General features: G+C 35.5%; 1 protein-coding gene across 4 annotated transcripts in view; it reads right to left on the minus strand.

The window, feature by feature from the left end:
- DTHD1 (death domain containing 1) overlaps window positions 1–21134 on the minus strand; it is a 94545-nt gene extending 73411 nt beyond the window's left edge. For 3 of the 4 annotated variants that reach the window (XM_082390497.1, XM_082390495.1, XM_082390498.1), the window contains exons 1-5: window positions 15668–21134; window positions 13113–13728; window positions 9044–9374; window positions 6241–6420; window positions 4927–5171 (exon numbers count right to left, since the gene is read on the minus strand). In XM_082390497.1, coding sequence (XP_082246623.1) covers window positions 4927–5171; window positions 6241–6420; window positions 9044–9374; window positions 13113–13728; window positions 15668–15938 — 1643 coding nt within the window. In that variant the 5' untranslated portion in view covers window positions 15939–21134. The remainder of the gene's footprint in view (window positions 1–4926; window positions 5172–6240; window positions 6421–9043; window positions 9375–13112; window positions 13729–15667) is intronic. The other variant, XM_082390496.1, reaches the window with a different exon arrangement.
- Between the last annotated feature and the right edge of the window lie 3996 nt (window positions 21135–25130).

Raw genomic sequence — 25130 nt, forward strand, 5'->3', positions numbered from 1 at the left:
AAATTAATTTATCCTTTCATTACTGTCAAGAAATCTTTTCTGGCTCATAATTAAATAACTCTCATCTTTTCCCCAGAAATCATTCACACATGAAGGAATGAACTGCAACAAAGACCTTTTATTCTTTATATTCAAACTATGTTTTGGCCTCAAATTGTTTTTATCTTTTTTATCTTCTGAGGTGTGGATCGCTTCATTGTGTTTCTATTTCCACGGAAAATGTTCAACTGGCTTTCACCCTTTGATGAAAGAATGTTAAATAAATAGTTCATATAGGTTCTCATTTAATTGCTTTATGCTACACTGGATGGGGAAAATGCACCACCCATGTCTAGCACTAATAGCAACAGAGCATATTATAACTTATCAATTTAGTATTGTCAGAAAGTATAGAAAATTAATGACACAATTTACTTTTCCACAAATTTACTCATTAATTTATTTAATTCACCTAATTCAACATAGCACTGACTATGTTATAATTATGCTGAATGATGATAAATGGAAAAGGGAATTTAATAACACTATGGTGTGATTTAGGATGTACAAAAGAATAGGGCTGGCACAAAGAGAGGAGTGGTCAATCCCTCCTGGAGATCAGAGACTGTCTTGACAGATAAGGAAAGAGCTGAGCTTCAACTTATAGAATAAATGAGAGTTCTTCAGCTAAACATGGTAGAAAAAGCGAAGAGATCATGTACTAAGGCAAAGAAATTGAGAAGACGAAATTGACACTGGCTAGTTGAATTGATGACAAATGGCAATCTTAGATTGCTGGATGAAATGTCTCACACACACACACACACACACACACACACACACACACAAGTTGGAGGAACTCAAAAGCTGGAAAGAAAATCCCCTAGATCTGGGAAAAAAATCTCAAAAAGCTAGAATCCTCTTTCCTCCCTTGGGAACATGAGGGACTGATTCTGTGAATCCTCCCACCCTCATCAGCCTGCTCTCCCCAACCAACCATGCACACACACCAGATGTGTGCGGTCTAGAGTCTAACGTGTACTCAGGCACATTAGATACAGCCTCCAGCTGTCAGCTGGAACTAACTCAGTCAAAAAACTGGAATCCCCAAAGGGCAGCACTGGCTATGAAATGAGAAACAACAAAAACAACCAAAATCCCTTTGAACGCTAGCTCAAGAAAGCAACAAAGAAGCACACAGAAGCTGCTCTGGGTGGAAGGGAAGGGGAGAAGAAAAGCTGATCTGATCAAAAATTATAATCAATACTCAGAAATGAATTTCTAAGGCTAAGAGTCATAGAATGGAATTAGTATGATAGTTTACTAGATTAACCATGGTAATAGATAACATAGTTAATATCATGCTCATAGGTGATAGAATAATCTGAATGAAACTTAAAAAAAAAGTGTTTACAATGATTAAAGGAATAAAAGAAGAAATAGGAAGCATAATGAAAAAACGGAGTACCTTGGAAAAAGTTTTCTTAAGACCTTTAAAACATAGCAATAGCCTTTTAGAAATGAGAATTTTAATTAATAAAATGAACAGCTTAAACAATTGACAGTAAAATTGGTAAAAAATATAATAAATCTAAGGAAACCTCTGCAAATACAGCATATAAAGTATTAAAACATATTTAAGATTAAGGTGGACAACAGAATAAATTATGTTTAACCCATTTATATTTATTTAACTGATGATTTTATTTATATGATATTTTCTCTTTAATGTCACCATGCTGTTTTCTTGTTTTCTTTCTGTTGCCACTTTGCCATATGAATTTTTACTTTTTCTTTTGCTTTTATATTATTTATATTCAATACCAGATATTTGAAAATAAGAATTACTCTCCTATTCTTGATCTCTTAAATTTTATTTTATCCTTAGCTCATTAATTTTATCTATTTATTTTGTTAAGAACCAGTGAGTAGTACATTTCGTGAGCACTTGTATTAAAAAAAAAAAAAGAAAAACTTGTTTGTTAGGTGAAAACCCTAATTCCACAACATCTTCCCTTCAAATCTTTGATGGCTTTAGTCCATTTTTCCTTGATATTTCATGCTGCAAAGAATGAGCCTAGGGCTAGACTGATTTTATTCCTTCTTAATCTGTTTGTGCTGAATGGATGCTTATAGAATTACGTTTTATTTAAATGTACATTTCAATTTGCCATGTTTTATCTAAGTATAGGGGTTTTTTTCGTAAATTTTGAAATCAACACTTTCTAACTCAAGGTTTTAATCAACATCAGAAAATCACATTTCCCTGCCTTTGATTGTTGCTTCTTGTATGATTGTTTTGGTCTCTTTCAATGGTACTTATAATTATTAGGTTACATCACTTCAGATGAGTCCTTATCATAGCTTGGTGACTTTTCATCTGAGCTTTTTATCTTTGTATCTCATCCTGTTGTTCTTCATTCTTTTCCTGGTCTATCCTGATGGCTTTCTGTTTCTTAGAAATTTTGCTTATTGAATACTACTTAAACTTACAAAATAGATTTCTATAAAATCCTCCAGGTAACTGTAATTCTCATTATTCAAATTACTGTGAAATGTCAGGATGATATTCTCTTTCCTTATTTCTATAGTTTGTTTTTTGTTATTTTTGTTCTTCTTTTGAAGTCTTGGTACTGATTGGTATTGATTTTTTTTCCTTAAGACATCATGGAGGACTTGGGCTTTTTCTTATCCTTGAATGAATATTTTTCTGCCCACTTTCAATTTGGTTGCTGTTTGAATCTCTTTCTTAGATCTAGAGGGCAGATCCATGTGCATAATTTCTAAACCAATTTTCAGTGTCTAGTCATTTTTACTGAGTATAATTTCTCTGGACGAAGGTGTAACCTTCTCCTATCTGTGCTGACTGGATTTCCAATGCTTTGAGTCGACTAAGTGTATGAAAATGTGCCACACTCAGCATGCATATCTTTTAGGGATCTTATCACCTCTGGCATTATCCCTATACTTTTGGCAATTTCATTTTTGACAATGCAATACACTGCCTCTAATTTCTCTCCACATTCTGCCCTGTTGTTTCTGAGGGATATGGAAATACAGCAAAGGAGAGGCAAAGAAACACTGATCTAGTCACTTCCACAAATGATATCTGTGTATTACAGGGATACATTTTTATTCTCATTGGTATATATAGACTATGGGATCAAAAATCAGGGGCAGGCAAATTGGTTTTCTATTATCTTTCTGTCAAATAGAGCTGCTTTGTTTTATGATGTAAAGTACATGTCAGGTACAAATTATTTTTATTAATCCTTTGCAATCTACTCTATAGACAGTAGAAATACTAGATTCTAGCAATAGGTTACCAGTCAGAATCAATTTTTAGAGGAAAGCTCTCATCTTTAATATATATATGTATATATACATATAAAATGTATATGTATATGAAGTACATATATCTATATATTTTAGGGGCTTTTGAAAGAGAATGTCTTAATCTGTTAGACTAATACATTTAAATAGGAAGCTCCAGGATATTTCTGGTTTTAAATCTTACCTTACCATGATATACAGGAACATGGATTAACTCAGTGCCAATTGGGAGATATATATATATCCCAAGAAGCAAAAGCAGGTACAAATGGATCGTGTCTATATTTCTATGTTGTCTCTCACTTACCTAATACTAGGGAAAGTTTAACTTCATCTCCTAGCCACAACCCAATGTTCTACTATTGTCAGTTTCCTAAATTAGAAACAGTGGTAAAGAGCAAATAATCCACTTCTCGATTTCTAGTCTTGCAGACTCAAACTAAATAGATGATGGCTACGTAGAGTCATGATTAGGAATAGGGTTATGTTGAGTCCAGACCAAGCTTGCACACTTCTCACGTACAGTCCTTCCTTGGTATCCAGATGCAAAAGATTGATTCTAGGACCCCCAGAGGTACCAAAATCTGTGGATGCTCAAGTCTCTTATGTAAAATGGTGTAGTCTTTGCATATAACCTACACACATCTTCCCATATACTTTAATCATCTCAAGATTACTTACAATACTTAATACAATGTAAATGGTGTATAAATAGTTGCCAGTGCATGGCAAATTCAAGTTTTGCTTTCAGGAACTTGCTAGAATTTTTAAAAAATATTATCAACCCACAGTAGGTTGAATCCTCAGATGTGGAACCTGGGGATAACTGTACAAGTTCTTAATCTCATTGAGTTTCAGACTTCTCACTGATAAACTGAAGGTAGGGTGGTGGGGAGATTGTACATAAGGAACCTGGCAAATAGTAACTTCTCGATTAATAATAGTTTTTATTTCTTTCTGAACTTGTTTCTCCCTCTGATGTTTTTTCAAAGAAAAGAAATTTCCCTTCAGAACCAAAGAATAGAAAGGTTCCCTTCTACCTTTCTTATTAGGAAAAAAAAGTTAAGTATTAAATGAAAAGACAGAAAATAAGATCAGGGTTACTATTATTCAGTGTATCCTATTTGTTGTTAGCATTTCATTTCTGATTTCATTTCTGGCTGGTAACTCAATATATATATTAGTCTTATTTGTGGGGATCTTTTTTAATTATAAAAATTAGGAGAGAAAGGAAACTGCCTATATGGCAAATATAGACTCAAATTTAATTTATTTTTAAAAAGATCAGGTTAATCTTTTCCCACATCAACGGAACGCTCTTAAACATAGAAATTACAATCATCATATCACATCTTTGTGTTTAACCATATCATAAATTTTTTGAAAACAAGGATTAATTTTATCTCTTTTGTGTCAATCTTTTCACATAGCATACTTGTGGACCCGTTACAGCTAAAATCATTACCCTTCTGGATCCACAATATTTTATTTCCATATTAAAAATATTTCATCATATTTCAATACTGATATTTAAATACATCTGATTACACTTTTAATCATTTAAGTTTCTTTGTTTACCATCAAGTCAACTAGAGACATTAGGGTCTAACTCACCAGTTGAGGTATAAAGGTATGATTCTGTTTGTTGTGGCACTAGCTGTTCTTTTATGATCTATCTCAGACCGAAGATTTTTTTTATCAGGGTGTGGAGAACAAGGTAGGAATACAGTGATTGGCTTCTGGAAAAGATGTGTTGATGGGTGCTGAACATGAATCAGAGGGCTTGTGGATAGTACTGAGTAGGAAGTATCTTTCTGAGTTTTTAAATATGCCACCAGAGATGGGTCAATTGGTTGGACCTATACAAAGAAAAAATAGATGTATATTCCTATATTTTAATAGCAGAAGATACAAAGTATCAGCACATTTCTAAGTCAATTTCCTGAAAATTTAATAGAACATAGTTTTATACATTTTTCTCTACATTGTTGGTTGGAATCTACACTATATTAATTTATAAAAGATCACAGGATTTGGTCTTCTTTTTACAAAGTCTTTCTGAAATCTAGGTTCCTTGCTCTATGTTATAAATAACTGAGAAACACTCTTAATTGTAGGCAAAAAAAATGACCTAGAAAACAAAATAGACATTTTATATAATTTCTAATTAGAACTATTGTTAGATCAAGTGATCTTCAGAAACTAGAAATACAAGACTATATTTATCTGTTTCCTCTCACATAAGAATGGCTGATAAAAATAGCTAGCATGATTCCAAAATTTCAAAGTTTATGGAAAATATTCATGAATAAATTGTGTATAATATGATTTCTTCCTAACTTTTCTTCTTTGCTTACCACTTATGGTACAACTGGGAGAAATTAGGAGAGCATGAGGGAGAGTTAGGCTAGAAGGAAATATTGAGGAACTATGTCTTCTAAAATGTACATTGATACGTCATTGTACACTTTGTAAATAATGTTTGTATGTATTAAATTCTCATCCCAGAAAAGGACTGTTTAATAATTAAATATAACCAAATATTTACAATCATAAGTATTTTAATTGATTAGCCTCTCTTTTAACCATCCTCTCAGGTGGAAATCTTGAATCATACAGAAGTCCCAATGTCTGGCATTAATTCTATCATAGATACTCAACATTTGTTTTTGTCAACAAATATCATAAATAAAACAACACAAAAAATTAGCTAGAAAAATCTTTAAAATAAGGCAGGGATTTATTTTGGAATGAGCTTTAATATGCTCCAAATCATCATTATATCAATGATGACACTGTAAGGTCATTAAAAGTATAAGAATTCATTTACTGTTATATTAAATATTTGTATCTTCTCCATCCTTTTCGGATGATGTTTGATGACCCACAAAATCTAGGAGAAGAAACTCACCAGTTTTTAATATTTACCTTTAATTGTACAAGCACTGGTGAGCTGAAAACTCCTGGAGGATAATTTAAGGATATTCGAGAATCCATGCTTGGCTTAAGAGTAAGGCCTTTCTTTGTTACTGTAAAGGACTCTTTCTTTAAACAAGACACAACAGAAAAGATACCCAACTTATAAACTTTCACTTCAGCACAGGTCACCTGTGTGGATTTAAGGACATTAAGACAATGACATTAAAGGACATTAATAGTGCATTGCTCTGGAAATACATGCTGTACATATTCTCTGGCTGTGGGAAAAAACAACAACAACTACAACTATATGCTGTCCCTGTAATCTCCCACAATTGAGAATTACTTCATTAACCCCAAATGGATGGTCCTTTCATGAGATGAAGTAGAAGTAGATATTAGGAGTTTCTCAAATTTGAACTACACGATAGAAAAGAGAGAAATAAATGTATTTTTAAATTTAAATTATTCCCCCCAAAAGGTAAATCGATAATGGGCAATCACATTTAGTGTTTTCACAAATATTAATTATATTTGGAATCCTATCCTCCTTTACCAGAATGGACTTGGACTTTAAATATTGGCCTTTATCCAGAAGATTTAACAATGTTTTAGGAATTCCAAGGACTGAAAAATTTCATCATTTGGGTAGTTTACACAAATCCTACAGCACCTGTACTATCAGCAAATTCTTCCTGCTGACAATTCACAGTCTCTTGATAAAGTAATTTTCTCTGTCATTTTCTCTATTTCTCTCTTCCATGCAGGGGGAACAGATGATTGCAAAGAGACACATTTGTGTTTCTTTTTTATATAGTGACATTTAAATTTGGAATGCATATATGCAGGGACATATTCAAGCTTTTTTATCACACAAAAAGGAATTGAGTACATAAATGAAAACAAAATTATCTACTCATATAATCACCAAAGCTTAAAATGAAGAGGAAGACTTAGAAGTAATCTGGTCTATTCATGCTTCCCTAAACACCAGCTGGGCTCCACCCAGGCATGAGAGGATAATCATGCAGACACACACACAAACATTTCAGGGACAGTAACAATGGAAAATAATCTATCATTTGAAAACTGACTAAGGAAGAGATTTCACAATATCATGTCATGAATCCATTGTTGGGAAAATTCAGGGCATGATGGATGTTCTTAATTGGCTGGAGGGAAAATGGTGAGAGGTAAGAAAGAAAGGTTCTCTGGGAACTCATTATGGTTGCCATGCAGTTGGAGTACATTTGGTAGGTTCTTGGGAAATGGAAGGGTTTTTAAGCAGGGGTGTGTCAAGAGCAGAACTCTGATGATGGTTTATCTGACGCCAGAATTAGAATTCTTAAATGTTGTATGAACCACATAAAAATTTGGAAGGAACCTAGAGTTTAAATTTTCTTGAGCTAAATATAGGGATAACAACCATTAGAAAACTATAAAAGAAAATATATGCTTTTTTTTTTTTCAGTAGACAATGGCTCTCTTATTTTTTTCTTTTGCATTTTCTATTCACTAATCATCTTGCATGCCCATTTGGTGAAAAGCACATGTGCTATGAACTGTTTTTTGTTTTCATTATGATAGTCACACAGATGGGTCAAGATTAAAAAGCCACACGTAAGGGCAATGATAACTAGACTATTATACTTACAGACTTCCTAGACTAAATATAAAATATCTTAGTTGCATGAATTGGCGTAAATAATTAGAACAGGCTTAGTTTTCATATTCAACTGTATAACTTTGTTTGTAACTCAGAAAAGACCCAAATCAGAAGAGATAAATTAAAAAGAATTGTTTGCATGTGTGGCTTTTTTTTTTACATTTATTCCCTGCCCTCTTCTTCAAATAATGATAACTTATATAAAGCTGAAAAGACAAATATTTTAATTATTTAAAAATAAGTTCAGTGATCCACAGAAGAACCTTAAACTTTAACTCCCATCAACTCTATGCTAAGTTTAATAATTATGTATATATTCTTTCTTCAAAACATATGAATTTGTCACCATAGATGGCTTCAGAGTTATTATAAGAAAGTCTACCATGAAAACGATAATTTATTAACTACTAACATGTGTTTATAGACTTCCTTTTATCTTCTTAAGTGTATTTTCTCATTTAATCCTTATTACCCTATCAGGTAGACACTATTATTGTATTCATTTTTTAGATGAAAAAAATTGAGTCATATCAAGATTACATAATTTACTCAAGTTCACATAGCAGGAAAGTGTAGGAACCAAACTTCAGACCCAGCCAATCTTCCGCGACAACCCACATCCTAACTACCACATATACTGTTTTCCATGTACAGACTAATAACTAGACTTAATAACTATCTCAAGGCATACACACACACACACAAATTGTTTAGTTTTTACATATTTTCCTAACCCATGAATGATAAAAATAAAGCTAGTGTCATCTGGGGACTCTGGAATTCTTAAATTTAGACAGAGGTCCATCCCATTAGAAATGTTAGTCTAAAGCTAGTCTAAGGTGTGAAGCTAATTAAACCATGATGTTGGCTTTGCTTCCCAGGCAAAAATATGACACTTGCTGGGTCCTAGACTCAAGTTCTTCACTCCCAAATTTGACCAATAAGCTCTGCTCTTTTATCTTTATGGATAGCAAAACAAAACAAAAAAAAAAACAAAAAACACATGAATTCACTGGCATAAATCTTATCAACCCTTCCATTTTATACCAATGGAGTAATTGTATCTGTACTATGATCTGGTAGTCTGAGTAATAGTTAGACGAGAAGTCAAACAGCAAATGTAGGTGTAGTCAAGGATTTACCAACCTTGTAACTTCCTCTCATTCCTTCCAGTGAATTTGGAGTCAGGTAATTTGCTTGAAGGTCTACATCAGACACTTTCACCATGATGTCTCTGTAATTTCCCCTGTAACGTGCAGTAAATGGAATTGCAATGCATATTGGAAATGGAATTCTCTTTTCCATATGTGAGCACTCTACAGTGATAACATTGCTGACCAACTCTTCATTATCACTCACTATTAAAGAACTCATGTTATTAATTATCCGGCATTCTAGATGTTGTAGAACATAGGATGGTGCTGTAATATAACAAGACACTTGGGTGAGAGTATCATCACTCAGCACATCAAGATACCTGCAGGGGAAAAAAGGACATCATTTTTTCAGATATTTGATTTATAGACTGTATAGTGAAATGCCTAAGAGCACAAGCTCTAGAGCCACGTTGTCATGGTATGAATCCCTGCTCTCCCACTTAGTAACTCTGTGACCTTGGGCAAGATACTTAAACTCTCTATGCCTCAGTTTCCTCAACTGTAAAATAGTGATAAAATAATACCTATCTCATAGGAAGAATGAGAATTAAATGAACTATTATACAGTAAGTAATTAATAAGCTGTGCCTGGCACATAGAAAGTACTATATATATTAAGCTATTGTTACTATTGTTATTACTATAATTATTTAAGCAGATGACTCATTCCTGTTTTGTTCACTTCAAATATAAATCTGAAGATTGCTGAAGCTTCTTGATAAACCAAATACTAGTGCCTGAATAGTCTTCTAAATTTTGAGGAAAGGTATAGATATGGTAGTGGAATTGTTTATTACATTTTTAAGAAAAATAGAGAAAGGTACAAAAGTACTGTGAATGTATGTTTAATCAAAGTAAATAGAAACAGAATATTTACAGTCCTCAAAGAATCAATCCAAAAACTGATTTTGAAAATTGGTTTTACTCTTGCTTTTTGTACCATTACCTTTGCCTAAGATTTTAGAGTCTTATAGATTTGAATTCAATTTTGAGATCAGTCGCTATTTGTTTGACCTTTAACATTTTAACAGTTAACCTTTAACTATTATTTTAAAATAGCTAATATTTTAGCTCTTTCTATGTACCAGGTTTTAGGCTATACATTATTTCATTCAAATCCTCACACTATGGATATGAGGTACTACTCACCCATGGGCAGGTACTACTGTAATTACTATTTTACAGATAAAGGAACTGAAGTTTAGAAATTTTAACTTGCTGAGGATCACACAGATGGTAAGTTGTAGAATCAATAAATGAGCCCATCTATCTTTAACACAAAAGCCCAAACTTTCTAATATAGTATCATACTTCCTCAAATCATTCCAAAACACTGGTTTCTTTATCCATTACAAACTGAAACGAATACCAGATCCACAATAATGTGAGGGTTGAATGAGATTAAATATTTCAACTTCTTATAGTAGTGGGTTAACATAAATGAGTGTTCAATAAATGTTAGCTCTCTATATTACAACTACCAGCTTGCATTTCCCCTCTTCTCGCTATTTCTCATTTCATACCAGTGAAATGATTGAAATATAAACAATGTCAAAGAGAAATGAGGATCATTATAAAATGCAGCATTAATATCAAGTTCTAGAATAATCAGCTTTTAACTATTTTTCAGTTAGTAAATTGAATGTTATAGTGCCCTTTAACACAGAAATCTAGAAAATATGTTGAAATTTCAGAGAGGGTTATTTATTTATATTTACAATTCTGAACCCATAAAGTTAGAAGGAATAGAAAATTATCCAGCACATGGGTCTGTTTGAGTCTTCTCTGATCATGGTGATAATGGTATTTCAGAAAATTAGATACATTGTTTAATATAGGATACAATGATCCAGTATTTTTTTAATCATCATAGCATTACTTTATTCATAAATTAATTTAAATCTTTAATATCATAAAATAGACAGTGTTCAAATTTCCCGTTGTTGTTTTTAATTAGTTTCTTTTATCTGGATCCAAATAAAAGCCACAAATTGCAGTCAGTAGAACGTGTGTTTACCTCTTTTGCATTATATATGTTTCCCCTCAGTTTCTTCTGTCCTTCCTTCCTCCCTCCTTTCCTCCTTCCTCCCTCCCTCCCTTCCTTCCTTCCTTCCTTCCTTCCTTTTGGTCTTACTCTCATTCTCTTGGTCTCTTGCTCTCAGGCTGGGGGGATACTACAGATCCAGTCTTGTATAACTTTAAAAATGACTCTCTTTTGTGCCCTGGAAACCCAACTCAATACACTCTTCTTGCAAAAGACTGACAGACGAAGTAGGGCAAGGGGCCCTGTAAATGCTTCCATTTCCCCTAGACCTAATCAAATAGATCTAGTCCAGCCACTAAAATAATCACATTGGTTTATTCTAGTGTTGTTTCCCTTTGTATACACTAAGACAACTACCCTGGAAGAGATAGGCTTTTTTCAAAACACTCTCCAGGGAGGAATCACAACAGATTGTGAGCTAGGTTTTGTTTATGACTCTCATCTTTCTTGTGGCATGATGGCTTCCTAGTCTGAGGAATTGCAATGAGTAGTCATCTTCTGAAACATGCAAGCCAAGCAAAATTGGTTTGCATGACACAAAGAGGAAATCACTAACTAGGAAACACCTAAAGGAGGTGTTAGAGGGAGTGGTTCAGCAATGACTCATTAGTTGATGCTTTGAGTCATTTCTGAATGTGAGGATATGAAGTGTTAATGTTTTTCTCAAGTGAAATGGGCAACTGCATATTGACTACTTTAATAGTTGTTTTGCAGGGGCAGTAAGCCTTTCAAACCAGGGGGGTCTTTCACGGGCTAAATATCACTGCTATGACATCTATAGAATTCATTAGATTTTTAGACATTTAGGGAAACTTACAGCTAAACCAGCTCAACCTCTTCATTTTATAGATGAGACAACTAAGGTCAAAGTGAGCAAAATGACTTGCCTGAGATCATAGACTCATTCATGGTGTTGTCCTGGAAATGGTATTGTATTCTGAAAGAGCAGACACGGGATAAGTGAAGTTTGGTTGTGTGTGGGAGGTGGAGAAAGTGAGGGTTGTTGGAGGTGAAATAAATCAACATACTAATATTTAGCTGAGAGTGAACATCTTCCAAGCAACAAGGTACTAGGCCCTTTCGGTGATTTTCTCATTTGACCTTACCAAATAATCCCAGCAATAATTTCTATAAATAAGAAAATGGGGCTAAGAAATGAAACAAGTTGCCCAGGGTCACAGAACTAGTAAGTAATAAAACAGGAGATAAATTTAAGTCTGTCTGTCTCCCAAGCCAATGATTTTTTTTTTTATTATTATTCCCCATTACCTTCTAAGGGTCTTAATTTTACTGTGAAAATATGGCTTGTGAATATTTTATTTTATTTGGACAATTACGGATTATTATCCCCTTGTATAGGGGAGATAATTCACAAAATAGATCAGTCAATTTCAATATATTTTTTCGAAGTCATGGGCTCTTTGAGAATCTGGTGAAAGCTCTGGACCATCTCCAAGGAGACAAAATAGGTGTGAAAATATACATTCAATTTTAAGAACCTCCCGAAGCTTATCCATGAGCCCTCCCAGAGTTCTACAGACACGGGTTAAGAATTTATGATGATTTATAAATAAAATAAATGTGAGAATTCATTTGAGGATATAAATAAAATAAATCTGAGGCTGGGAAATTCTCTTCTAATATTTGAACTCTGCAGTCTCCTAGTTTTTTCTTATGATAATCTAAAGAGTAGTGATTTAGGGAAGTGTCCATATTCTTGACAATTGTTCATTTTAACTACTTTCTTATATAGTCAATTCTTTCTTCCTTTAAAGAAACCTTTAATATTTTTCCTGAAACTACCCTGAAACTAAGAAACAAACAATATTAGTAATAGCAGCCATAAACATTTTTATGGGAATAATTTAAACTGAATTATTGATTTGTAATATCTTTTGGAGATCTGAAATATAGATATAAAATTTTATTCGTGTATAAATATTGTTTTATATACAAGTAGAAACACACATATAAGCAGGAATATACAAGCACCACTCACATTGTATTTACTTACTCCTTTTCCATGATGTTATTCTTTTGCTTTAGAGTCTCTGAATCACTGGGAAGAGGACTATTCACATATTTACTGGAGATATCACATGTTGTTGAGGATGTGGTAATCTCTTCACTTTGGCTTTCTGAGGTCTCCTGAATTTCTCTTTCTCTTGTCTGGATTATGTCATGCGTCTCTTCCCTGTTGCCATTTATGTTCTCAATAGTCATGTGTTCTATTTGTTTATCATCTTCATTTACTGCATTATCTGGGAACATTTTGTTCTGTGACTCTTCTTGCCCTGTTACATCTCCCTTCAATGATGTATTGTTTTCTTTTCCCACTAGTTCTGAACTCCTATGTATTTTATTTTTTTTTAACTGGACCTGGTTTGTGTAATGACTTTCCTCTCCATTTGTGGGAGAAACAGTAGCTGTTTCTATGACATTTTGTTCCCCTCTTGCAGCAATGTCTGTTGCTTTGATATCTTGAATGGCAGACATTGTCTGCAGTGGAGTGCATTCATCATGCATGCCGCATAAATTACACATCTCCTTTTCTTCTTTCTTTAGAAATGTAGCAGTGCTCCCCAAATATTCACTTCTTTTCATGAGGCAATCTATGAATGCAATGATTTCTACACACACATACACACAGAGACACATTAAAAAGAGTAAATACAAAACTAAACCAAATTATGTTTCTCCACTGACATGTAATGAAATATGGAGAAATTACCCTAGAAATCTACAAAGACCCTTACTAGGCTTTTAAGCCTACCTCCCTTCTGAAGAAGTCATTTGCACAACTGTAATTCTTTTAACACATCTAGAAGTTGGGGATAAATTGCTTTTTAACATAGTAGAAAAGACTAAATCTAATCCCTCTTGCTTGTGAAAATGCTTTGAATATTTGCAGAAAGGTATCATGACCCCCCTTCATAAGATGCCATTCAACTGAAGTCAACATCTCCCTCAGTCATTCCTCATTTGGTATGATTCTGAGAATTGTTTTTCTTCTTTGAATGTACTATACAGTTTATCAATGATCCACATATAATTATTCACCTAAAGTTTAGCAGAGCTCTCCAGATGAGACTTGGGTAGCAGGCATACCATAGTTACATTATTTCTGCTGATGCAGATGCTGTATTTTATTGGGTACTTTGTTTGCTATTATGATTGGATTAGGTTTATACTACTTCTCCTGCTGGACTTGTGATGACTGGAAATTTTCAAATGAGTCTTTCAAAGAATAGCTCTAATTATATCAATTCTCTGATTAGAACCTGGCTACTCAAGGACTAATAAACCAAGTGAAGCCTCTTTGCTCTGGTGTAAACCCTCACCATGATCTGATCTGATATAATCTCTCACTCCATCCCCATTTCTTATTATTTTCCTATTTGTTCATTCCTCCTCTCCTCACAGCTGGGGTCACCTGATGGCTTCTTACAGGCTTAGCAACTCTGCAATCTTTAGAATTCAATTCTGAACTCAGGAATATGTAATTTAAGGCCCTATAGCTCAGTGTTTTCAAAATCATCAGTAAATCTTCCTTTAACTAGTCTAGCCTTATCATTGGGCTCCAGTTCTGACAACTTGTTTTGTTGTCTTGTATCTGAGACCCTGTCTTTATTTTGAACTCCTATTCCGGTAGCTGAGTCATCATCATTTTCCATGAATGATCATTTGTGTTGCCTAGGACTACATTCAGTTCTCTCCAGAGATTCCATTCCTGGCTATGAGATCCAGCTGATGGTCTCTAGGTCATGCTGCCTTTGGACAGATTTCCCTCATGTCCACAATCTGCCCTCTAGACTGAATTTCTTAATGTTATCTGGATTCCTGATTGATGAGACCTGCCTGCTCGCCTTGACACTACATTATTTAGAGTTAGATTTGATGATGCTACCTATCTTCTTATCTAGAGTAACTTGTTGTTGTCTGAGATCATAGACATCAGATACCATGTTCTTCCTTCCATGCTGTATTTCGCATCCATAACTGGCCCTATTCCCAAGAACCTGCACCCCACTTCGTGTGTGGGGGGGAGTCTAATTTCATATCCAATCCCGCCCCATTCTTCCCAGTGTTTTTTCAATTAACACGTTCAAGTTCAAATAAGCCTAAAAATAGAGTATCATACTCCAATATGAAAAAACTGCTTGTCCTGCCTCACACTAAGCCTATATTTTCCTACTTCTAAGTGTTGGGTCCTACTAATAACATCTCTGCTGGAATGCTCTTTTAAGGCCCCCAGTTTCTGGCTGCATAAATCCAATTCATTCCTTAAGCTTCAGGTTAGATACTGCATTTGTGCTAGTGAAATTCCCCACTCTAAAAATGGAATCTCACCTATTTCTGAAGACTTAAGACATTTCATTTTTATGTCTCTAATGGAATTAGCCTCAAAGTCCCTTGCATTATTGTGCAATTGCCTTAACTGATTTCCCATGTTAAATTGTTGGTCCCTTGTGGACAGAGACTCTATCCCGGTTTTTGTATGCTCCTTAGCGCTCTCACAGTGGCTACGCAATCGGTATTTTTTAGAGAAAGAATAAAGGAAATACTTGCCTTGTCTCCAGGTACAATGATTCTCTTTGTCAAGCAGTACATACAGCTGCTGGCAGGTGGAGCGCAGAGTCCCTGCAGTGTGTTCCAAGAGTTGGTGAAGGGCCCCACTGAGTTCTTGACCCAGAAAGACCACTGTGGCTATCCAAGTGGCCCCGCCAGCCCCTTCACAATGGTCTTCACCCAGGAGCGCCTGCTTTAGCATCAGGTTTTGTCTCCAAATCTGCTTCAATATTTGGCCTAGTTTACCTGAACCTATGTCTTCTGTATCCATTTTATGCTCCACAGGTGGAATGTTTCCTAACAGCAAAGCCTAAAGGTTTAGCAAATTCAAGCTTGGCTGTGGTTTTTTTCTTCTAAAATCTAGGAGATGATCCAAGTCAGCTAGCCAAGCGCTTTCCTGCAACATAATAGTTTATTCAGCTTCTTGTTGACCAGTGAAAAGTTACTAGGTGACCAAAGGAGGGGCGTTCCTGCACCATGGGTGCCACTGTGTACAGAATAGATTAACCACAGGGGTGGAGTTAGCTCACACAATCCCACTTTCCATGTAAGTTTTACACTTTTGATATACTATGGAAGCCTCATATACTTTTCAAGTTTTGAGGCAACAAAATATGGATTCTGTGGTAGGATGAGGAGTATATTAATCAAAGGTAAACTCTTTTAATAATACTGCTAATAATAACTCTATATGAAACTCAAAAATACTTATGAATGAACTAATATGTTGTCTGAATTGCTTCAAAATAAGCTGGGCGTGTGGGAGCAGTGTATAGATGAAATAAGATTGGCTGTAAGTTAATAATTGTTGAAGCTGGATATGGTTACATGTGGGCGTCTTTACAATTCTCTCTAGTTAGCATAGAACATTTTTAGAATAAAGAATTTTAAAAATATTACTCTGCTGGAGCAGTCTATTACCACTCTGCTCGGTTAGGTTAATCAGTACCTTCTTCTATGGCAGGTCTGCAGTGAGATCGAGATAGGTACTTGGCCTCTTTCCTCTCTGATCATTTCTCTCTAATTAGATAAAATGCTCCTCCACGAAAAGAAAGCAAACCTGAAGAGTGGCTTTCTCTGAACTAGCAAGGAATCTTCACCATGTATAATTAAAATTCAGTCACAGCACGTTCTCACCGCTGCTGGCCCCTTCGTCGGCACATTGTATACGACACCATGGCGTCACAGGACCTGATACCGGGCGGAGCCCCGGGGTCCGCGGAGAAACCCAGAGCAGCCTGCTTCTTCCTCTGCAATCCCCTCCTCTCATAAGGGAGAACACAGCACCGGAGGGAGAGGGCCGTGCATTCCGGACGGGCTCGTGTTCTCTCGGGGGCCCTGGAATGAAATGAAAGCTCCCAAAGCACAGCCTGAATCCCTCCTGCCCACAGCCATCACCTTATCTCATCTTAAGCACTGGGCTTCTTAGAGCCACACTCAAGACACCTGAAAGAGGAGACGGGGAAACACAAACCCAGTGAATAAGGAATAGAAAACGAATGCCACCACAGGCGTAAATACTGCCCCAGCTGCTTGCGGTCTGCAGAGGCTGAAGGAAAAGGAAAGCAGGGGCGGTACGAAGAGGGGTGGTGAGGGTGAGGTCCGGGGTGCGGCCTCATTCTCTAGTGGAAATCTTATTTTTCAGTGACCTCTGTTCCTTTTAACGCCTGAAATATATGTGTAATTCACATTATAATGCCTACGTGGCTTTAATTTGATGCCGATTCTGAAAACTTTCTATAGCATGTGCTGTGGCCCAGGCACTCTCTACATGCTGGGAACTTCAGAGAGACTTCGGAGAGAGGCAGGCACCTCAAAAGATGACTAAAATCAGCTCAGACTGTGTTGAGAGCTAGAGCAGAAGTATGAATTAAGAGTACCACCAAAGCTTTGAGGAGTAAATATTTCATTCGGATTGGAGGCCTGGGAGATGTTTAAATTAGGAGCTAAATGATGAGCAGGATTTGAGCAGGCTTGACAACAGAGGGAAGGAACATTCCAGCATAGGAAATAATATCATCAAAGGCAGGGAGGCAGGAAATGGCACCGTGTGATCAAAAAGGGAAAAGGATGGCTCTAGAAGAGGGTTTATAAGTCTGGGAAGTGGCAAGAGAAATAATTATGGAGAGTCAGGAGGAGCAGCTGGAATTTTGTTTTGCAGACAAAAGAGAGAAATTAAATATTTTTGAACCAAGTAAATATATAGCCAAGTCTATGCTGTAGGAATGCAGATGGTTTAAATGGTAGAGACACAAGAATTAAGTGACTTGAGGGCCCATATTAGAACAACAACAGTGCAGGCAGGGGAAGGGGATGCTTTGAGAGGGGATTCGAAGTAGAGTAACCAGAACTTGCTAAATCATCAGTTAGAGGAAAAGGAATAGAAAGCACTGAAAATCCATTCATTTACTTATTTGAGAAGTATTTATTGGCTGCTGGTATAGAACTGTGCTTGGTAATGGAGTATAACTAAAAATTTTGGTTTAGGTGACTGAACAGATGGTAAACCAACATGAGTTGAGGAATTTAGAAAAAAAACCATTCAGCTTGATTGGTAGGTAATTTGACTAATTTTGGATTTGTTGTGTTTGAGATACACAGGACAATTCTTTGGAATATGTTAGAAATTTAGAAGTCAGAATAATATTGGCATATTTGAATGTCATCAGTCAATAGATAGTGAATGTATCCCTATCTGGAAATAGAAGAGATCGATGGGGTATTTACACCATGTACATTTTAAGTATTGAATGAAACTGATAATGAAATGCTGAATCACTGGACCAATATACATTTATTCCCTTCTACAGATGTGGGAAAATTCTTTCTCAGGTCAGGGGGAAAAAAAACCCAAACATTCTTCCTCAGCCTCACTGACATTTGCTATCCTCAAGTCTAAACTTGTTCTCTGTCTGGCTTCCCCAAAATATGTAATATTTGCAAAGTGAGACCTACCACAGGCCACGCTGCGTTTACTCATTAAAACAAGCATCTGCATGTTCCTGCATCTTGTTTTCAATTAATTGATGTCACTAACCACGGAAAGAACTGACATTTGCAATCAAGATTTGTGACACCCACGGAAGTTAACTGCAAAAAAATTCATCGTGATGGGTTTAACATTGGATTAGCATCTTCATTGTGGCTACTCGTTATTATGACTACTAATACTTTCTTTTACTTTCTTTACTGAGAATTCTCTGCTTCCACTGACATTAAAGGAATTAGTATGCAGTCTTGAATTCACACAAAACATTATGTGGTTGAAAAGACAGCAGTTCTTCATATTAAAGCATCAAAGTGAGTAGAAAGAAAATTCCAGTAAGTAGGATAATCACTCATTTACCAGCTGAAGAAATAAAACTTTGCAATAGACTGAACAGTCTATTGATGCGAGTCAGGAGGGAAGGACGATAAAGTCTTTAAGTGTAAGGAACTGGGCTACTTTCCATGGAGTTTATGGTGGGGAGCAGTGGGTAAGTCAGATGTTAGCAACATTATTAGTCCTGTTACCTGATCTTGTTATTTTCTTTGAGTTCCTGTGTAGTTTCCGACACCAGACTTTGGTGCAGTCAGCCCAGATTAATTTTTCTCCGTTTGGTAACTCTCTTATTGAAAGTCTTTTATCTGTTTAGAGCAAGCTCACACAACTGGATGATGAGTAGAAAGAGAACACAAAATGGTTGTTTTGTTTTTGTTTTCCCCAATAACTTATCGCACTGGGAAAATACAAATTAAATATCAAAATTCTCAATATGCATATCAATTTAAAAATGTTTTTACATTTAACTAGACAGTATAAATAAAAGTTTGTAGCCGATGAATAAAAAATTTAAAAATTAAAATGTTTTTAAAAAGCAGGTGGTCAAAATCAAAGTTAAGACTTTTGGTTAAACAATGTAGATTAAATACATATTCTATTTCTGCTTCCTCCTAAAACACCACCGTAGAAGATAAAACAATATATAAACTACAAAGGACAAAGAAAATGGGTGATAATATGATGGAGAAAAGATGTCAACAAACTTTTGGAAGATCAAAAGCAGATGGACAAGTTGTAAATGACCTAATTGAGTAAAGAGAGTCCCTCTATGGTGGAAAATAGGCTGGTTCTTGCCATGGAATTTCAGGAGGGCCTAGGAATTAGAGACAACCAGTAGCTCTGGAAGTGAGAATGAAGTTGGCTCTGTAAACAAGTTTTGTTCCAATTCAGTTTTGAGAGCAGGTAGATACCGAAATCCCTCTCCTCTGCCCCAAATAGCCAGGCAACAGTCTCTTTCCCACCCATTGGAAGCTAGAGATGTTCTCTATGAAAAAACTGCAGCAGAGGCAGGAGGCCTGGGCTGAGCAGAAAACCAGAAGGAAGTGCCACTGTACACATAAGGGTTAAGTGAAATTCTACAATTTTAAAAAGTGAGGTCCCACTCTATTCTTCTGCTCAGCCCCAAGAACAGGGGCAAGCAAGTGTAACCTCTCAGGCAGAAGATTAGAAGTTTGTTCTCTAGAGTAACTGAATACCCCAAGAAAAAAAACAATTCATAGTGAAACTTTTAGGGTCCATCCCCCTTCTCCCCACCCTCAATAGATTACCCTGCCCTTGTCAGATCATCAATAATGAAGCACCCAATCAGAAGCCCTATCTATGTATGTAAAGCTTCCAAAAAGTGTCCCTAATGCTTCGTTTTTGAGTATCGAATAATAGTCAACGGGGTTAGGCATTTGAAATAAGCCTCTTATATAATGCTGAAGACTAAAGCAAACACAAATAAAGAATTTGAAAAAAATAGAGCCAATACAGGAAAGAGAAGAAAATATCAAATAAGTCTATAATTAACACTCTTAAAGTCTAGGATATGAGAAGATAATGCACCCACACAATAAGAAAAGATTTTCCTAAAAAAGGGAGCATTCAGAAAATGAGAAAGACCTCATAGAAAATAAAATATAACAGGAATTTTTTAAGCTTGTATATGGGTAGAATGAAGCAGTTGAGGAAATGTCCCAGAGTTAAACAAAAAACAGAGACAATAGGGGGAAGAAAAAAGGAGGTTAAGAAATTTAATAGTTCAATCTAGGTGGTTCAATTAATATGAGTTCTAGAAAAAGAAAACAGAAAGAAATTATCAAAGAAATAATATAAGAATATTTCTCAGATGAAGGGCTTTGTATTCCAGACTGAAAAATATCAAAACTATAGATTAAAAAAAGAAGAAGAAATCATAACTGGTCATATTATCATGAATAGTCAAAACATCAAGGACAAAGATCCTAATGGCCTCCAAAGAAGGAAAAAAGTTCACACTTAAATCAGAAGGCATTGGATTTTTTTTTAAAACATCTTTATTGGAGTATAATTGCTTTACATTATTGTGTTAGTTGCTGCTGTATAACAAAGTGAATCAGCTATACGTATACATATATCCCCATATCCCCTCCCTCTTGTGTCTGCCTCCCACCCTCCCTATCCCACCCCTCTAGCTGGTCACAAAGCACCGAGCTGATCTCCCTGTGCTATGCAGATGCTTCCCACTAGCTAGCTATTTTACATGTGATAGTGTATATATGTCAGTACTACTCTCTCACTTCATCTCAGCTTACACTTCCCCCTCCCCTTGTCCTCAACTCCATTCTCTACGTCTGTGACTTTGTTCCTGTCCTGCCCCTAGGTTCATCAGAACCATTTTTTTTTTTTTTAGATTCCATATATATGTGTTAGCATATGGTATTTGTTTTTCACTTTCTGACATACGTCACTCTGTATGACAGACTCTAGGTCCATCCAGCTCACTACCAATAATGCAGTTTTGTTTCTTCTTATGGCTGAGTAATATTCCATTGTATATATGTGGCACACCTTCTTTATCCATTCATCAGTCAATGGAAACTTAGGTTGCTTCCAAGTCCTGGCTATTGAAAATAGAGCTGCAATGAACATTGTGGTACATGACTCTTTTTGAATTATGGTTTTCTCAGGGTATATGCCCAGTAGTGGGATTGATGGGACGTATGGTAGCTCTATTTTTAGTTTTTTAAGGAACCTCCATACTGTTCTCCATAGTGGCTGTATCAATGTACATTCCCACCAACAGTGCAAGAGGGTTCCCTTTTCTCCACACCCTCTCCAGCATTTATTGTTTCTAGATTTTTTGATGATGGCTGTTCTGACCGGTGTGAGGTGATACCTCATTGTAGTTTTATTTGCATTTCTTTAATGATTAGCGATGTTGAGCATCCTTTCATGTGTTTGTTGGCAATCTGTATATCTTCTTTGGAGAAATGTCTATTTAGGTCTTCTGCCCATTTTTGGATTGGGTTGTTTGTTTTTTTTGATATTGAGCTTCATGAGCTGCTTGTATATTTTGGAGATTAATCCTTTGTCAGTTACTCCATTTGCAAACATATTCTCCCATTCTGAGGGTTGTCTTTTCATCTTGTTTAGGGTTTCCTTTGCTGTGCAAAACCTTTTAAGTTTCTTTAGGTCCCATTTGGTTATTTCTGTTTTTATTTCCATTTCTCTAGGAGTTGGGTCAAAAAGGATCTTGCTGTGATTTATGTCATAGAGTGTTCTGCCTATGTTTTGCTCTAAGATTTTTATAGTGTCTGGCCTTACATTTAGGTTTTTAATCCATTTTGAGTTTATTTTTGGGTATGGTGTTAGGGAGTGTTCTAATTGCATTCTTTTACATGTAGCTGTCCAGTTTTCCCAGAACCACTTATTGAAGAGGCGGTCTTTTCTCCATTGTATATTATTGCCTCCTTTATCAAAGATAAGGTGACCATATGTGCTTGGTTTATCTCTGGGCTTTCTATCCTATTCCACTGATCTATACTTCTGTTTTTGTGCCAGTACCATACTGTCTTGATTGCTGCAGCTTTGTTGTATATTCTGATGTCAGGGACCCTAATTCCTCCATCTCCATTTTTCTCCCTCAAGATTGCTTTGGCTATTCAGGGTCTTTTGTGTTTCCATACAAATTGTGAAATTTTTTGTCCTAGTTCTGTGAAAAATGCCATTGGTAATTTGATAGGGATTGCGTTGAATCTGTAGATTGCTTTGGGTAGTAGAGTCATTTTCACAATGTTGATTCTTCCAATCCAAGAACATGGTATATCTCTCCATCTATTTGTATCATCTTTAATTTCTTTCATCAGTGTCTTATAGTTTTCTGCATATGGGTCTTTTGTCTCGTTAGGTAGGTTTATTCCTAGGTGTTTTATTCTTTTTGTTGCAATGGTAAATGGGAGTGTTTCCTTGATTTCACTTTCAGATTTTTCATCTTTAGTGTATAGGAATGCAAGAGATTTCTGTGCATTAATTTTGTATCCTACTACTTTACCAAGTTCATTGATTAGCTCTAGGAGTTTTCTGGTAGCATCTTTAGGATTCTGTATGTATAGTATCATGTCATCTGCAGTGACAGATTTATTTCTTCTTTGCCGATTTGGCTTCCTTTTATTTCTTTTTCTTCTCTGATTGCTGTGGCTAAAACTTCCAAAACTATGTTGAATGATAGTGGTGAGAGTGAACAACCTTGTCTTGTTCCTGATCTTAGAGGAAATGGTTTCAGTTTTTCACCATTGACAACATTGGTGGCTGTGGGTTTGTCATATATGGCTTTTATTACGTTGAGGAAAGTTCCCTCTATGCTTACTTTCTGGAGGGTTTTTATCATAAATGGGTGTTGTATTTTATCAAAAGCTTTTTCTGCATCTTTTGAGATGATCATATGGTTTTTATCCTACAATTTGTTAATATGGTGTATCACGTTGATTGATTTGCATATATTGAAGAATCCTTGCATTCCTGGAATAAACCCTACTTGATCATGGTGTATGATCCTTTTAATGTGCTGTTGGATTCTGTTTGCTAGTATTTTGTTGAAGATTTTTGCATCTACCTTGATCAGTGATATTGGGCTGTAGTTTTCTTTTTTTGTAACAACTTTGTCTTGTCTTGGTATCAGGGTGATGGTGGCCTCGTAGAATGAGTTTGGGAGTGTTCCTCCCTGTGCTATATTTTGAAAGAGTTTGAGAAGGATAGGTGTTAACTCTTCTCTAAATGTTTGAGAGAATTCGCCTGTGAAGCCTTCTGGTCCTGGGCTTTTGTTTGTTGGAAGATTTTTAATCATAGTTTCAATTTCAGTGCTTGTGATTGGTCTGTTTATATTTCCTATTTCTTCCTGGTTCAATCTCGGAAGGTTGTGCTTTTCTAAGAATTTGTCCACATCTTCCAGGTGTCCATTTTATTGGCATAGAGTTGCTTGTAGTAATCTCTCATGATCCTTTGTATTTCTGCAGTGTCAGTTGTTCTCCTTTTTTCATTTCTAATTCTGTTGATTGGAGTCTTTTTCATTTTTTTCTTGCTGAGCCTGACTAATGGTTTACCAATTTTATTTTTCTTTTCAAAGAATCAGCTTTTAGTTTGATTGATCTTTGCTATCATTTCCTTCATTTCTTTTTCATTTATTTCTGATCTGATCTTTATGATTTCTTTCCTTCTGCTAACTTTGGGATTTTTTTGTTCTTCTTTCTCTGATTGCTTTAGGTGTAAGGTTAGGTTGTTTATTTGAGATGTTTCTTGTTTCTTGAGGTAGGATTGTGTTGCTATACACTTCCCTTGTAGAACTGCTTTTGCTGCATCCCATAGGTTTTGGTTCATCGTGTTTTCATTGTCATTTGTTTCTAGGTATTTTTTGATATCCTCTTTGATTTCTCCAGTGATCTCTTGGTTATTTAGTAGTGTATTGTTTAGCCTCCATTTTTTTTGTATTTTTTACAGATCTTTTCCTGTAATTGATATCTAGTCTCATACCGTTGTGGTCTGAAAAGATAGTTGATACGACGTCAATTTTCTTAAATTTACCAAGGCTTGATTTGTGACCCAAGATATGATCTATCCTGAAGAATGTTCCATGAGCACTTGAGAAGAAAGTGTATTCTGTTGTTTTTGGATGGAATGTCCTATAAATATCAATTAAGTCTATCTTGTTTAATGTATCATTTAAAGCTTGTGTTTCTTTATTTATTTTCATTTTGGTTGATCTGTCCATTGGTGAAAGTGGGGTGTTAAATTCCCCTACTATTATTGTGTTACTGTTGATTTCCCCTTTTATAGCTGTTAGCATTTACCTTCTGTATTGAGTGCTCCTATGTTGGGTGCATAAATATTTACATTTGTTATATTTTCTTCTTGGATTGATCCCTTGATCATTATGTAGTGTCCTTCTTTGTCTCCTGTAATAGTCTTTATTTTAAAGTCTATTTTGTCTGATATGAGAATTGCTACTCCAGCTTTCTTTTGATTTCCATAAGCATGGAATATCTCTTAACATCCCCTCACTGTCAATCTGTATGTGTCCCTAGGTCTGAAGTGGGTCTCTTCTAGAGAGCATATATACTGGTCTTGTTTTTGTATCCATTCAGCCATCTATGTCTTTTGGTTGGAGAATTTAGTCAATTTACA

Source organism: Balaenoptera borealis (genome assembly GCF_965194805.1).
Source record: "Balaenoptera borealis genome assembly, chromosome: 4".
Classification (NCBI taxonomy): Eukaryota; Metazoa; Chordata; class Mammalia; order Artiodactyla; family Balaenopteridae; genus Balaenoptera; species Balaenoptera borealis.